At 41.9% G+C, this 16,294-nt stretch overlaps 1 protein-coding gene across 2 annotated transcripts; it reads right to left on the reverse strand.

Annotated features, from left to right (window-relative positions):
* Positions 1–351: 351 nt before the first annotated feature.
* Positions 352–5,826, reverse strand: LOC147311130 (dual specificity protein phosphatase 19-like). 2 transcript variants are annotated; one of them, XM_086266855.1, is made up of 5 exons: positions 5,710–5,826; positions 5,380–5,628; positions 4,322–4,368; positions 4,015–4,167; positions 352–857 (listed from the first exon to the last, which is right to left on the reverse strand). In XM_086266855.1, the coding sequence occupies exons 2-5, from the start codon at positions 5,603–5,605 to the stop codon at positions 657–659; spliced, it is 627 nt and encodes a 208-aa protein (XP_086122981.1). In that variant the 5' UTR covers positions 5,606–5,628; positions 5,710–5,826; the 3' UTR covers positions 352–656. The 2 variants fall into 2 exon arrangements, with proteins under 2 accessions (XP_086122981.1, XP_086122980.1); XM_086266854.1 differs by having other exon boundaries at positions 5,380–5,712.
* Between the last annotated feature and the right edge of the window lie 10,468 nt (positions 5,827–16,294).

Genomic DNA, 16,294 nt, shown 5'->3' on the forward strand with positions numbered 1-16,294 from the left:
ATGTTCAGTTTTGTTTCCCCATCTCGTTAGTTAGATCACGTTCAGCTGTGTTCCCTCCTGTGGTGTGTTCCCTCGTTTGCCCTTGTGTGTATTTATGTCTGCAATCTCCCTCGTACTCAGCTGTGTGCTCTGTTAATTGGTTTAGTTTCCTGTATTCTCTAGTTCAGTTTTGTTTTCTACAGGTATGACAAAAAAATTGTTACTGTTGCTTCCATATTCAAAGCCATAACTGCAAAAAAGTTACAACAAGCATTTCTGTTTCAGTCATTGACATCTGTATTCACTTATTTATTTATTTTCAATTCTGGTTAGAAATAACACTCTGGAGTTTGTGTCTGCCCACCACTCCGAAACAATAAGGATGGGTCAAAATAAATTTCCCCCAGAGATACAAATCTAAATGACAGCATTCAAGCACAAAGACATCGCCCTCAAAAATAAAACACAAAGACGTAAATCATGCCTCAATGAAGAGGAAAGAGAGAAAACATGCTGGAAATTTTGATGAATAATGAGTTTATAAGTTTAATTGGATGGTACCTCTGTATAAGCCACCCCTCTTCTCCTTAAAAAAAAACAGACCATACATTGTAATTATCCCAAATATATTTTTATACTAAAGTATTGTAATTAAAGTAACATTTTGTCTTTGTACTTCAGGACCCATTCATTGCTGGTGTTTTGTAATTCCGCAGTTGTTCCAGGAAGCCGGGGTTTGGTGAGGAGGTGGGCCGAGCTGATTTGACCAATGAGAGGGCAGCATCAAAAGACTGGCCATCGCATGACATCAGGTAGCCAGTGACCACAGCGGGTGCACGTGACACCCCAGCGTTGCAGTGGACCAACACCACGCCTTTCTAATGGAGATACGCACAAAAATAATAATATTAAAACCACATCATTTATAAAAGATCAATATTCCATTCTTTGCCACTTGGGGCAAAATATCCTAATAAGGTCATGTTGTGCGTTTCTTATTTCGTAACAGTCCTCCTCCATAGGCATGTGGGGTGATGAAGGCACAGCTCCTGTTTGACACTCTTTCATCTTTGCCCACAGCTTGGTTAAGTTTAGCTTCTAAAAACTACTTGATTAGTATCTAATTGTGAAAAAGTAGTTCTCATAATCCCTAGGTAACAGACAGACCTTTACAGGCCAACATCCACATGTTGTTGCTGTCTACTTTCACTTGGGACAGTGAAACAATCTTTATTGTGTGTTCCTCTTTCAACTTTGTGGTGTTGTTGGTTCTTTGCCCCTACCACAAAGAACATTATAGACTATTTATAAAAGATCAATATTACATTCGTCCTTTCATTTTCTTCAGCTTATTAAGGCTAGCGAGGTGTTACCAAGCCAGCCGATAGATGTAATCTCTCCAACATCTTCTGGGTTTACCCCAGGCCCTGCTCCTGGTGGAACATGCTTGAAAAAAGTCACACAGGAGTGGTCCAGGAGGGGTCCCAAATCGCTCAATCAGGAAAAGATCAAGCTTGAGGTCTAAAAAAATAAAACCGGTGTAAAATTGTCTTATGCTGTAATGCTTTTACCTTTGGAAGTGAAGTCACACCTGAGTTGAGCACTTTCTAGTAGCAGTAGGAGAAATAGGCTTTGTTTGGGCCATTGCCCCAATACTAATAATGCCTGTAGTGCAACCCAGTGTCTGATTTTTCCCTTAATCCTTAGTTTGTATGTTTGTTTGTCTGTTGCACTTAAAAACACCAGTGAATCATGTTCACAGACAGATCCCTGGTCAGTTTTCTCCTTATAACTTCTTCTAAAAGCTTTTGTATTGTAAACTTGGACATGGTGGCAACAAAAAGGGCCACGATAACAGTTTCATTACCACAGACCCCCGTCTTGTTTCATGATCTCATGTTCTTAAAGTATTTAATGTAACATGCTGTAAACTAAAGTGAGATGTAATTTTTCTGTCATTAACTTTAACGAACAGAATTTAAATTTTATGTCATTGTTTTTTTTATTTAAATCTATTCATTTGAAAGAAAGAACTTAATCTTGGCACCTTATTCTTTGCATTAGAGACAAGAAAATTAATATTAAATTATATTCACTGACAGAATATAATTCTAATTAAACATCTCTCTCTGCCTGTTCTTTCGCTGTTTTGTTGTTGTTGTTGTTTTTAATAATATTTAATTTTGACTTTTCCTGATTGACCACATTCAAAACAGCGGATCAGAGCCTTTGCTTTGACGTCAGGATGTCCAGGCTGATCTTCACGCTCCAACGAGCGCTTTAGTTAATAGGCTTGTTTGTTTGTTTGTGTCTGTGGATGCACATTAGCTTCTCTTTTGCAGTCTGTATCTTCCTTCGCGTGAAAGGTGTACACCATAAGCTGTGTCTCAGTTACCAGGCTGAGCACTCACTGGTCAAATCAGCTGATTTGACCAACGTGCAGAGAAACAATAAGAGCTATGGAGAAAAAGTTGCAGTTCTCCATTAAGATTATTTCAGTTTTTTTACACATTCAACAATGTTGTAAAAAGCTGACCTCTTTATCAACCAAATTTGAACAAAGATTTCTAAACAGGTACAAAATTACAAAAACAGTCATTAAAGTCTGATTTGATGACCCAGTGGTGCGTTATGTGGATTATTATTCTAATATAAATCATCAGAATATGTGATATTTTATATTGTCTCCAAATTATTAGCAATCAGGGGAGAAAGAAAGTACTCACTCTGGCATGCAAAAAAAATATTTTCTTTCTCCGGGTTGGGGTTTGGGATCATCATAGATGATGAATTTGAGATAATTTTGAAAAGGAATTTCTCAGAAAATAAAGGTCATAATGCAAACTCTAAAGTAAAGTTGGTATCAATTAAGTTACATTAATTTATATATTTGTCCTGCAGTCATGAACCCCGTCACATGATGCCTTTGTGGCTGTTGCTGTCGTCATGACAGCGTCCATAATCGAGCGTCATTACCAGCCAGATGGCCCACCGAGTAATTTGAGTCTGCATTTCAAAGTAAAAGCATCAGTTTGATTATCAGAGCTGGAATTACCACACACAGAAACATATCATTATGAGGATACGCATACACACAGACACGCGCACACACACATAGACTTCCTGTAATCAAACACCTCTAATGACTTTGTAATGACTCTATGTGTGTGTATGTGTGAGTGTGTGTGTGGGGTGTCATGTTAAGGTGAGTCGTGAGCTTCGCTGCTAAAAGCTTGTATGACACTGAGATCTGATCTGAGAGCAGTTGAATAAAACATGACCAAAACTAACCATCTATTATTTAAAACCAAGGATGAGGCGACAAGGAGAGGAAACACAACGAGGTGACAAGGAGAGGAAGAAGTGTTGAAACATTTGTAGCATGTTAATGCATCCCTCAGTTTAAAACCCTTACATCTGACTGCTTGTTGCCATAAGCTAGTTAGTTTGCTAAGTACTTCATTCGGCAAAAGTACCCAGCTCTGCTGTTAATATTGCTTAATAGACAATTAATATAAATATTCATTTATTATGTAGACCATGCCTATTCGTCAATATTTCTTTTTAAAATTTATTTCTCTCTATTTAATCATCTGTAATAGTTTTCAAAACATGCAGTGTAAAAGCCACAGACAGACAGCATGTAGTTAGCAATGAGATCACATGTTAGTTATGTCCTTTAGCATTTATGTTTATCATACTAATGTCTATAGCAGCCATTCCCAAAGTCAAGAGAGCTGCAGCCCCCTTAAAAAACAGAAACTCCCATGGGGCCCATGCAATCTTAAATCTTGCTAACGCTACCCAGTCATATGAGTGTTAAGGCCAATGTGTGACCCAGCTGGGAGAAATTATAGGAGAAATAAATTTCAGAGTAGAAATAAATGTAATCAATATTACTAATCACCTCTTAATACTAGTTTTAATTCACCTTTTATATAGATACATTTATTTATGGATTTATCCTTTAGATAAATCCACATGTAACTTAACATTAACATTAATAATAAACACATGCATAAGAAATTATGTCACCTCAGTCTGAGCCTGCTGGATGAAGTCACAGCATTCCTGGAGGTGAGGGAGGAGATCGGTGTCGGGGTGATCCAGAATACTGACAGTCTTATAGATGAACAGGTCCGGGAAGACATTCTCCACCCCAAAGGCCACATTCAGGATGTGAGACACCTGAGGAGGATAATGTTTCACTATCACAATACTGATATTCATAAAATGAAGCTTACCTATGACTACACAGTCAGAGAAACAGGAACAGAAACATAATTTTGCTTTGATAGTAGTGACTGAAACGAACTCCTTGCTTGTAGGAAAAGAAGCTCACCTTGTGTTTTCTCAGCGTGCCAAAGTCATGTGCAGCATCCTGAGAACCTGCACACACACATACATAAAACTAGTTAGTGTGTGGTTTGACTCTCTCCAGGGTGCCGAATGAAAAACCTGCTGTGTGTATGCCCCAGCATCTACTGCAGGTCATGGGGTCATCAATGGTCTCCCACTAAATCAGTGAGCTCCGGGGTCACGTCTCCTCCCGTCCCTCACATGTAGGGGCTCATGTTACGAGCTCAGTGGTTATCGGCACTGCTGGGCTGAAGGGGACATCCAGGACAGGACAGGGAGACACAGGGAGAGGAGATGGGCTCATCTGCTTATTTTTTTGTACTTCCTAAATTCATATCTAGGTGTTTGTTCTGCAAGTGCTAAAAACTAATAATAAATATTGAGGATATTTGTATTTATACATTGTAATTTTCAGTCAAAGCAAAGCCTCTAAAAGGGGAGCACTTCCCCCTAGTACCTTTGTATTTTTTTTCCAAATTATTTGGCCTTTGTGTTGCTCCAGTCTCCAGGAGTTCCTATGTGGATTTAGTCTTTCTTGGTGTCTGTTATTGTAATCCAAAATTGGCTCTACAATGTTGAATCAGGGCTCGCCGGAGGCCACATTATCCATTACCAGACTTTTGTCTTTCATGTGGCTGAAGCTCTTTATGACTCAGGTGTAGTTGTATAGGAACAGCTTAAATTAGCTGCTGTTTCTGTCCTCTAAACCTCTCTCTGTGTGTAGAGTCACTGATGGTTGATTCATCTAAAATTGTTTTGTTTTTTTAATTTCCTCACTTTTTTGGCACAAGCTGAATAATCACATGTTTCCAAAGAGACACAAAATCTCTGTCTGTTTCCATATCCTCCAAACACATCCTCCTCTATCACCATGTTTTCCACTCACCTCAGCTTTTCACTTGGCTGTCCAACAGAGGAAAATGCCAGTAAAATGCTGAACCCCTTTTAACCAAATGAAATCACAGCCTAGTGGTTGACAGTGGTCATACTCTTCAATATTTCCAGGTATTCAGACAAGCGTTATTTGTTTGGGTTACTCACCCAGTAGAAGGAAGGGCTTGACAATGCCAACCTGCAGGTCCCAGGAAGTGTCAGGGACATATCCCAGCATCTTCTCTGAAGGGGGGGCGGGGTCTTCGACCACAGTGATTGTTGAACCCTTCCAAGTCTCGATAATGCGACGGCCACTCAGTGAGGTCACACGGGTGCACTGCTTCCTCAGCCGCGTCCGAGAGAAATTGTGGATCTCCTCGGTCAAGGACTGCATGCTCAGACTGACCTGGACTGCACCTGAAAGATAAATGTAAATGAATATTTCAAATAACTCCATGTCATCTGTTTAGAGAACCGGATGTGTACGAACGGGCTTACAGTTTCCTGCGATCTGAGGCAAGCTGTCATGTAAAATTCCTGCATCATTTTAGAAGAATAGAAAGCACATTTTTCCAAGCCATTTAAAGGGTTTACATCTTTGATGACACGGAATGGGAGCGCAGAGAGGATAGCAAGATCAGAAAGTACTGACACAGACTAGCTGAATAAGAAAGCACCTCCCCTTAAGTTTGCTCGTGTCTTTTGAGCTAAGGATCATAAATAAGCTCTTTGAATTTTAATTTTTAATGAATGTAACACTGTGGCTTAACAAGAAACCCCTGGATCACTTACAAGTGGTCTTAATAGCTGCTGTAAAGCTTTTTAATTAGGTCCTCTATGAGGTTTCATGTGACACTGATCTTGATTTCTTTTCTGTCTCCCCATCAGGTTAAGAACTCAGTCTATAATCATGCTGACGGAGCACTGCACAATCATGCAATGATTCCCCAATACTCTTACATCACCACCAGTTTCTGATGTTTACTGAATAGAAAGAAGCAGCTGTTTTGCAGTTCATCTTTCATTTTATTTATTTTGTCTTCTAAATTATTTTATTTGGTTCATTATTTTGTCCATTTTGATCCTTATGCCCCAGAAAGGTCCAGTTTAAATTCAGTTGTGTACTTAAAACTCTGGACCATTTTGGTTCACATTGACATCATTGACTCTGGCTGTGATTGGATGGATCATCCTCCATCTTTGGATTTCAGGTTAACAATACTTTCACCAACTCACTTTGACTGTGTGGTGTGCCTCAAGGCTTTGTTATGGGTCCTATTTTGCTTCCTCTTCAGCACATAATTTGCAGAGGTACCGTTTGAGAGGTGTTATCACGTCTGTTTCACTTTCCAAATATGGCTAAACTATCTTTTCTATGCTGTCAAAAATCAGAAAGCTAGTAATTTCCTTTTTGTGTCCTTATGTGTGACCTTGCTGGTTTTGTCATTGCATCCTGTTCAATTTATCTTCACATGTTGAAGATGATTCAAAGCCATCTCTAGACCCAGCAGTCTTAGCTAATTATAGGCCAATCTCCAACCTTCCTTTCATATCAAAAATCCTTGAAAGAGTAGTTGTCAAACAGCTAACAGATCATCTGCAGAGGAATGGTTTATTTGAAGAGTTTCAGTCAGGTTTCAGAGCTCATCACAGCACAGAAACAGCTTTAGTGAAGGTTACAAATGATCTTCTTATGGCCTCTGACAGTGGACTCATCTCTGTGCTTGTCCTGCTAGACCTCAGTGCAGCGTTCGATACTGTTGATCATAATATCCTATTAGAGCGATTAGAACATGCTGTAGGTATTACAGGTACTGCACTGCAGTGGTTTGTATCATATCTATCTAATAGACTCCAGTTTGTATATGTAAATGGAGAGTCCTCTTCACACACTGAGGTTAATTATGGAGTTCCACAGGGTTCAGTGCTAGGACCAGTTCTGTTCACATTATACATGCTTCCCTTAGGCAGCATCATTAGAAGACATAGTATACATTTTCACTGCTATGCAGATGATATTCAACTTTATCTATCCGTGAAGCCAGATAACACACACCAATTAGTTAAACTCAGGGGAGAATCCAAGCAAACCTGATGGTGGAATTGAACTCAGGACCTTCTTGCCTCACAGCAAGGCACTGTTGCTTAATGACCTTATAGTACCATATCACTCCATTAGAGCACTTTGCTTTCTGACTGCTGGGTTAGTTTTTCTTCCTAGAGAGTATTTAAAAGTAGAATGGGAGGGAGAGCCTTCAATTTTCAGGCCCCTCTTCTGTGGAACCAGCTTCCAGTTTGGATTCAGGAGACAGACACTATCTCTACTTTTAAGATTAGGCTTAAAACTTTCCTTTTTGCTAAAGCATACAGTTAGGGCTGGACCAGGTGACCCTGAATCCTCCCTTAGTTATGCTGCAAAAAGTATAGGCTGCTGGGGGATTCCCATGATGCACTATCAGTATTAGTATTTCTTCCCCAGTCACCTTTCTTGCTCACTATGTGTTAATAGACCTCTCTGCACTGAATCAAACTTGTTATTAATCTCTGTCTCTCTTCCACAGCATGTCTTTCATCCTGTCTTCCTTCTCTTAGGCCAACCGGTCCCAGCAGATGCCCGCCCCTCCCTGAGCCTGGTTCTGCTGGACATTTCTTCCTGTTAAAAGGGAGTTTTTCCTTCTCACTATTGCCAAAGTGCTTACTCATAGGGGGTCATATGATTGTTGGGTTTTTGATTTATTATTGTAGGGTCTGCCTTACAATTTAAAGCACATTGAATGCGACAGTTGTTGTGATTTGGCACTGTATAAATAAAATTGAATTGAATTGAATTGAATTGAATTTGCATCTTGATGCATGATCAATCATCCAGGTAATTAGATCTCCAAAAGTTGATTCTGGACGTAGCGTTTTGTGGAAGAAATGTTTCTTCCACAAACGCTACGTCCAAACGAACAGAATCATCTTTTGGAGAATTGAATTTTCACACATTAAATGGAAAATTCTTGTGATAACTTTTAGAATTAAGTGTGGCTGGACAGTTATTAGAGAGCTACTTCTAACATTATGTCTCCATCAGGACGTCGGGGCTATCATATCAAAATCTGCCAGTTGCTCTGCAGCCTAGACTCAAAGTTGTGACTGTGGCTTTGAACTCCCTGAACTTTGTAAACCCAACTATGACTTTAGAATCACCATTTGCATTTCTGCATGACTTCTGATCTAAAAAAAAAAAAAAAAATGCCCCGGATAGAACATATCATCTAACAGGAGCTGGTCAAAACTTTTGGTTAAGAAATAAATTTCCCTATCAGGCTGAACAAAAAAATGTTAGTTATCTTTTAAAGAGGATCCATTTCTTAATTTCCAGCTTTATTTTTAAAAACAGCCTGAGCTATGTGTCAGAGAAGACCAGGCAGGTCATGCAGACCTATTCTCACTCACATAAATGAGAGTGCTCAGATCCATCTGTGCTGTTGGCTCACAGGGACTACCTGCCCTTACCCTGACATCTTCATAAGCAAAATAACACATCTAATTTAAATATGCAAATTATTATCTAATTCAAATCATTTTTAAAAATCAACTATTTAGGTTCTGTCCACCTTGTTTTATTAGGTAGCTTAAATTTGTTTTGGATAACCTGACCTAATCATAATGTTAATTTCCTCACCTTGGAACAACAACCAGCACATACATGCTCTGTAATAACATGCACTATCTTTATACAGTACCTGTTTCCTGTGATTGTTGTAATTCAGTTCAGCTTGTATTAGTTTCTCTCAGGGAAGTCTAGCTTAAATGCCAGAAACCAGAGAAGGCGAAGGATCCGGTTCAGTTTGCAGAAGAAAAACAGATGCGTCCCTTCGTCATCTTTTTTTTCACAGTAGGCATGCAGTGTGGTTCAGATGCCTAATACCGACTAAACTTGGTTGCCGTTAGGTCAGGAACTCTGCTGGAGGTGAGCTGCTGCTGTGTAACATGAAACCTGCTGCCTGTCTGAATTTCACCTGTGCACTTTAACAATGACACATTTACCAAGTGCATAACAAACAAACAAAAAAACAAACAAACAAAAAAACTTAGACTTTAGCGCAATCCTTTTCATTTTTCCTATGTACTAAATGAATAAATCCTCTTTCCTGTTTTGTTGCCTCACTTTAATATAGAGCACATGCAGCTAAAGCACAATGGCAAAATATATGCTTTTCTATATGATTATATGATAAAATTACAGAAGTAATGTCAGAATATTTTCAAGGAAATTAGTAAAGGACTGGTTGTGTTGGTGTTGGATGTTGTTTCTTACTTTTTCACTAGAGGGAGCCACATATTTGCTTTTCTTAAGCAGCATTAATGAAAAACTACTTCAAATCTGTTGCAGCGCCCAACGAACTGTTAAAATAAAGAGCTACAGTTAGAATGAATTATCAAATGAATAATACATAAAACACAAGTCTTTCAAGGCTTAGCATTTTATTTTATTTATTTATTTATTTTTGCCTGTCCCGTTTGGCTCTTTTGCCATCAGAATTATTGTCTAAAGGCGAAGAAAGATGTCCAATGGATTTACTTTAGCAAATTGACCATCCCAGCCTTGCCGTAATGGTCTATTTGATTCACCTTTTATTGTTTATTTTATTTTATTTTCACTTGCTAAATACGGGACAGACTTGAATGGGGGAAAGAAGGGGAGAAAGAAAGAGGGAAAGAAAAACAGCTGAGAAGAGGGACGGGGATAAAGGGAAAAAAACAAAAACCAACAAAATAAGCAGACATAAAATGCATATATCAATCACCTGGATCACCTGTTGAGAAAGAAAAAAGAAAACAAGCATTTAACAAGGGATAAACAACATCATGATGATATATGGGAATATAACAGTAAATACTAAATATTAAACATTATTGTGCAGCACGTAAGATCGACAGCACACAGTGTGCTTTGAGGTAGGAGCCAAAAAGGGTGTAGTTTGTGGGTGTGATCACCTGTGTGTACACCTGTGAGCATGGACGCGCTTGTTTTTAAAAGGTTCCTTCATGTAATGATCTGCTAGAGGGTGTGGGGGGGCCACAGCCCCGTCCTCCAGGGCATGAAGCAGGTATGGAGGAGATCAAAACTCCAGACATCCAGAGGCCCCCAGAACACAAGAGACCAAGGAAGACCAACAGAGGGGCAGCCGCGCCACTGTCCCGGAAAGAGCTGAGGAGAGTCCCAGATGAGGGCTCACTCAGCAGCCGCGGAGCAGAAGCCAGGGGGAGTTGCAGTGACGTGCTCCGCCGGCAGCCAGCTGTGCCAGAGTGACCGAGCCCCAGGCCGAGAGGCCGGGGGCACCCCACCCCCGAAGTGGCCCCAGCAAGCCCCAGGCTCCAGGCCCCAATAAGCGGCCGCCAAGGAGTGAGCCGGTGTGTACCTGGACGCCCATCCCCGGACACAAAGAACCACCAACGCACCGATGTCTGAGGGAGTCCGCCACTGGCAGGGGAAGTGGTGGTGGGTGGAGATAGGCCTCCATACCTTGGAGGGCCTGAGATGTCCCAGAGAGGTGGCATCTGATACCCAACCTGACATATAGACACAGACATACAGGCACACACAGACACAAACATCCATTCCCACCCTCATGCTCTCATATGCACTTACTCCACACTCAACCAACGTGGAGACAGACATAAAGAGACACTGTACACACGATCACACTCCCCAAGCGTACTCTACAAACCGGGTCTAGGTACCCTTGTCCCTGGAGGGGGAACTGCACCCAGACCCAGGTAGTGTTACCCTTTTCTCTGGGGTGGAGAGAAGCAGACCGCCCCGACTCCGCAGCAGCAGGAAGGCCCCACATTCCAGACCCCAATCAGACGGCCAACTCCTCCTCCTAGCCCCCCCGCTCCAGCAGGCGGCAGAGAACGGGGGAGGGGGGGGGGGGGGGGGGTTAAGACTCCAAACCTCCCTCCGCCCGCTCATATGTAGTGTTGATGCATGTGTGTTCTAAGGTGCATTTAAAACCCAGGAGTACATGGAGCTACCTGCCAGAGAGCAGCAGGTAAGCGCATAGCCCCTCCTGATAGCCCTCAGTGTCAACGTGTATTTAAAATTGAAAGGTGGGCAACAACTACCCCAAGGCCCTGCATGTGTGGGTGATTGTGGTGGAGCGGGAAGAGGGAGGCAGCTGGAGATGGGTAGGGAAGGAAGGGAGGGGCAAGTGACCCCTCCCTGGGGCCAGCTCCCCTGCTGACCACAGTAGGCACCCCCATACTCTGCAACCCACCAGGGAAAGGGGGTCCAGGCCCATCCGGACCGGGGCACAGTTCAGCAGCGCCGCCTGGCCCCACAGAGCCCGGCACTCATCTTCCAGACTACATAAGACAATAGATGACCAGGCTGAGATCTTCCTCCACCTCTCCTATATCTCCCCCTCCTGCAGAGTGAGTTCCTGAAGAGAGGAGACCTCCTGGCTTAGTATTTTTATGTTAATTATAGTGATGTGACAGAGCACATATTACACTATGATGGAAATAATATAGCTCCTGTCCGTCTCCAGCTCATTGTTGTCTTGCTTCACACAGCATGGCCTTGCATATTATAAAGACATCAGAATGCTTCTGATGTGTGGCAGCTGAACATACAAAACTCTGTCTGTGTACATTTTATCAAATTGTAGGCAGGTGTGTCAGTAAATCAACAATCTGACATTCACACGCACAGATGTGGCTTTTAAACTATTTCCATACTAAAATAACCTAAATCGGTGATGTCAAGTTCACCAGGGAAGACACAAAGGACAACTGTTTGCCTTTCCTGGACTGCGCCGTGCACATTGAAGAGAACGGCAAACTCAACATCAAAATTTACCGGAAGCCCACACACACGGACCAGTACCTCCTCTTTGACTCCCATCACCCTCTGGAACACAAACTTGGAGTAATTAGGACCCTACACCACCGGGCAGAACATGTTCCCTCTAAGCCTGAAGGAAAAAAGAAGGAACACACACATGTAAAGGAAGCACTCAAAACGTGCGGCTATCCTAAATGGGCGTTCTTAAAGTCAGCAAAGAGACACAGAAAAGAAGACCAGACACCAGCGAGGGAGGATAAGAAAGACAGACGCAACAACATTGTCATCCCCTATGTAGCCGGTGTATCAGAAAAACTCAGGAGAGTTTTCTCCAAGCACGACATCCCAGTGTATTTCAGACCCAGCAACACACTCAGACAGAAACTGGTTCACCCGAAAGACAAAACGCCAAAACACAGACTTAACAATGTGGTGTATGCTGTACAGTGCAGCGAGGAATGCCCAGACCTCTACATTGGAGAGACCAAACAGCTACTTCACAAACGCATGGCACAACACAGAAGAGCCACCTCCACAGGACAAGACTCAGCAGTCCATCTGCATCTTAAGGATAAAGGACACTCTTTCAAGGATGCCAATGTTCACATTTTGGACAGAGAGGACAGATGGTTTGAAAGAGGAGTGAAAGAAGCCATCTATGTCCACTGTGAGCGACCATCTTTGAACAGAGGCGGTGGTTTACGACACCAACTCTCTGCCATCTATAATCCAGTTTTGAGATCCCTTCCCAGACGCCTTAACGCCCACTCACATCCTGGGCCATCTGACCTCAGGAATTCGCATGATAAGGTGGGGCCAAGTTTCACAATGAACTCACCCGAAACTCTGGCTGATTGGGACCCACACCCAGTTTCACACCTTGGCTCAGGCGATTAGAGGATCATCAGGGGGTCCTTTTGTCCCCCTGTGGGGGGATACTCCCACTAGGTTTATATCTGGGACTCTCCACCATTTGACATATCTGTACCAGTGGCTGGGTACTCTTCCTTTGAAAGAGCCAAGAGCCTTCCTTTCCACTTCCTCCATGTAAAGGGACTCTCCACCATTTGACCTTAGAACTGAAGAAGCTTCTCGGATGAGAGGTGAAACGTCTTCAAGCAACTTAAAGAAGTCCAGACGCTTTTCTTTGCAAGCTCCTTTGACTACGATGACCTGGATGACTGAGAACCTTCACAGACATCTTTACCTATAGGACATCTCTAAAGTATATAAAAGTACGGATAAAATCCCAAAATGTGTGCCCTCCTTCACACTTACATTAAACATTAAACTGCTTTTTCAGCTTGTCTACCAGCCATAAAGAAGGTTTTTGGCTCTTTGGTGTTGCCTACACTTTCCAGCGAAAGAGACAGTTTACTGCAACTTTACTCTGATGTTAGTCTGTCATCTGTTAGCCGACTGCAGCTGGTCCAAAACGCTGCAGCACGGTTACTAACTGGCACACGCAAGCGAGACCACATATCTCCCATACTGTCATCCTTTCACTGGCTGCCAGTTAGTTTTCAAATTAATTTTAAGATTTTATTATTTGTTTTTAAGGCGTTGCATGGGTTAGCACGCTCATACCTTTCTGATGTTTTAAATTCGTATACTTCTGCAAGATCACTGAGGTCTGCGGATCGAATGCTCTTGGCTGTCCCGAGGTCCAGATTAAAGTAGAGAGGAGATCGGGCCTTTGCTGTGACTGCTTCTAAATTGTGGAACAAACTGCCCCTTCACATCAGGACCTCCCCAACAGTGGACACTTTCAAAACCTGTCTGAAAACCCACTTTTATTTTGTGGCTTGGATGTTTTTATATTTTTGATTGTCTTAAATGTACAGCACTTCGGTCAACAGTTGTAGTTTTACAGTTTTTTACAGACGCTAGGACACATTTCCCAATACTTAGGTCACGTTTGCAAAACTCCTCACACAGTGAGCACAACAGAAGTCTATGTGGGCTAAACTGAGGACCAGTTATCATTGTCTTGGCTCAAAATGCATTCAATGACTACATCTCTCAAATTTCATGAATCATCTTCTCACTCAGACACAACAACTGCCAAAAATCTTTGTACGTACAGGACATTTTGCATGTGCTTACATACTGTTTTCAAAACTGTTAAACTCATGGTCAAAACAATAACACAATGCAAAACTTGAAAAGACAGCAAAATCCAACAGCAATATTTTATTGAAACATATTTTAAATCTAACAATGCAGTTTAACCAGCCACAGCTGATTCTCATTGTGGATGAACATCTACACAGATGTTACTCCTTCAATTTTTCAACTCCTTCAATTCTGGCATGCCAGAAGATTCTTTCCTAGGTGTATTACCCTAGATGACATAAGATGTGATGTGGATGAGTAGATTAGCATTACTATTGTATGTGTATCAGTGGATGGTGTGTATACAAATTCTTGTATTTTGGGATTACTTAGTGCAAAAAAATAAAAATACATAAACATAAATACATGATGTCTGATTCATTCCAGTAACATATATTGAAATTATAAACAGAGATGTGTCCTTGTTTTACACAGGAAAACACTGTGTAATGCTACATGTTGTTAGTGTTTTTTAGGTCATTGTTTTGTGGGTGACAAAGTGTGTTTGTCGGCTGTCAACCTTTGCTAGTGTTCTGGAGGAATGTGTTCATTTGAGACCTGAATGAAGTGTTTTGGTAGTTGTAGTGCATTTTGAATGTGAAATGAACTGCTTTGCCAGGCTGAGGGTCAGTTAGGAGAAATGTGTGAAGAGTTTTGCAAAAGTGACCTAAGTATTGAGAAATGTGTCCTAGCGTCTGTAAAAAACTGTAAATCTGCTATATAAATAAATTTGACTTTGACTAAATCTCACTGATAGATGAAACTGCATTGTGGGTAATGTAGGCAATGCTGTCAACAAGGAAGAAGATCATATGAAAGCAAAAAGGACACTTTTTCTGATTCTGCTGCAGTTACTTTTTAAAACTATCCATCATGAAACTGACAGTGTCATGGGAGTGCGATGTGAAATCAGTTCTCCTTTAACGCCCCCGTGACTTCTCCTTAAACACCACCCTCAGGGCAATACTCACGTTTTTAGCTCCAATTTCAGGCTCTGTAGCAAAATCAGTAATCATTCCAGATTACTTTCAGTCCTTGTACTGTGTGTGTGTGTGTGTGTGTGTGTGTGTGTGTGTGTGTGTGTGTGTGTGTGTGTGTGTGTGTGTGTGTGGACAGCTGCAGTCTTATTTTTGTTGGAAAAGATTCTGGTAGTTTCCAAGAATATGTCCACATACAGAGAGAAAGAGTTTTCTTTTGGCTGAAATTTTCATTCCCTCAGCACACATGTTAGTGTGGCTATCTTTGTGAGGACCATCGGTGACAGCAGCGCATTCCCACGCACCTAAACTTCATTCTAACCTGAACCCCTTTGGAGGTCTGTCCCAAAACTTACACTGGATCCCACAAGGACAGAGGTGCAAACACACATTCACGCAACGGAGTCAGGTTGCGGGTTTGTTTTGCTTCTCAGACAGTGGAGAGGAGAGAAAATGAGCAGGGTTTTTTCACTTTCACTGGAATGTGCATTCACTGTGCAAGAAACAGTTAATGTGTGTGTGTGTGTGTGTGTGTGTGTGTGTGTGTGTGTGTGTGTGTGTGTGTGTGTGTGTGTGTGTGTGTGTGTGTGTGTGTGTGTGTGTTCATTCCTCTGATAAGATTTTCCTGCCAAATGCGAGAGGGGTTTTATGTCAGAAGAAAAAACACACTTCGGAGAGAAAGCAGAAGAAGGAAGCAATAGTGAGAGGAGGGTGGAAAGGAAGAAGGGAGGAAGGAAGGAATGAAGGAAGGATAGAAGGGAAAGGGCTGACTCAGTTATCTGCTTGTTGATCCATGAGTCACAAAACCCAGAGAGACCATGTCCGTGTGTGTGTGTCTGTGTGTGTGTGTGCATGTGTGTGCGTGCTGGCTGTAACTCAACCCTAACATGGGAAGCTCCCCCAACATCTGACAACCATTACTGCTGTCAACACATGCACACACACACACACTGCTGTAGTTTGCTGCGTCATTTTCAGCTTTATTGGACCAATAACAGAGCTGTTAATGCAACAAGCCTGCGGAGGTCAAAGGTCGACGGCCAGTGAACCACTGAACCAGTTACAGGTCCCCAGTACTTGCTATTAGCAGGTCGTATCAAGTGCCTGATTGTCTTTGCAACAACTGTAAGAGCACAGTGTAAGACTACAACCA

The sequence above is a fragment of the Aulonocara sp. 'chitande type north' Nkhata Bay genome, linkage group LG16 (assembly GCF_057382095.1).
Source record: "Aulonocara sp. 'chitande type north' Nkhata Bay isolate Kocher_YH1m ecotype deep benthic linkage group LG16, A_spYH_male_GT1.1, whole genome shotgun sequence".
NCBI classification, from domain to species: Eukaryota; Metazoa; Chordata; class Actinopteri; order Cichliformes; family Cichlidae; genus Aulonocara; species Aulonocara sp. 'chitande type north' Nkhata Bay.

Coding starts and splice junctions, on each gene's coding strand:
- LOC147311130 (XM_086266854.1), bottom strand. CDS start 5,668: ATGGAGTTATTTGAAATATTCATTTACATTTATCTTTCAGGTGCAGTC. Junction 4,168..4,321: donor GCACGCTGAGAAAACACAAG/GTGAGCTTCTTT, acceptor TATCCTCCTCAG/GTGTCTCACATCCTGAATGT. Junction 858..4,014: donor TCCAGCAGGCTCAGACTGAG/GTGACATAATTT, acceptor TATCTCCATTAG/AAAGGCGTGGTGTTGGTCCA.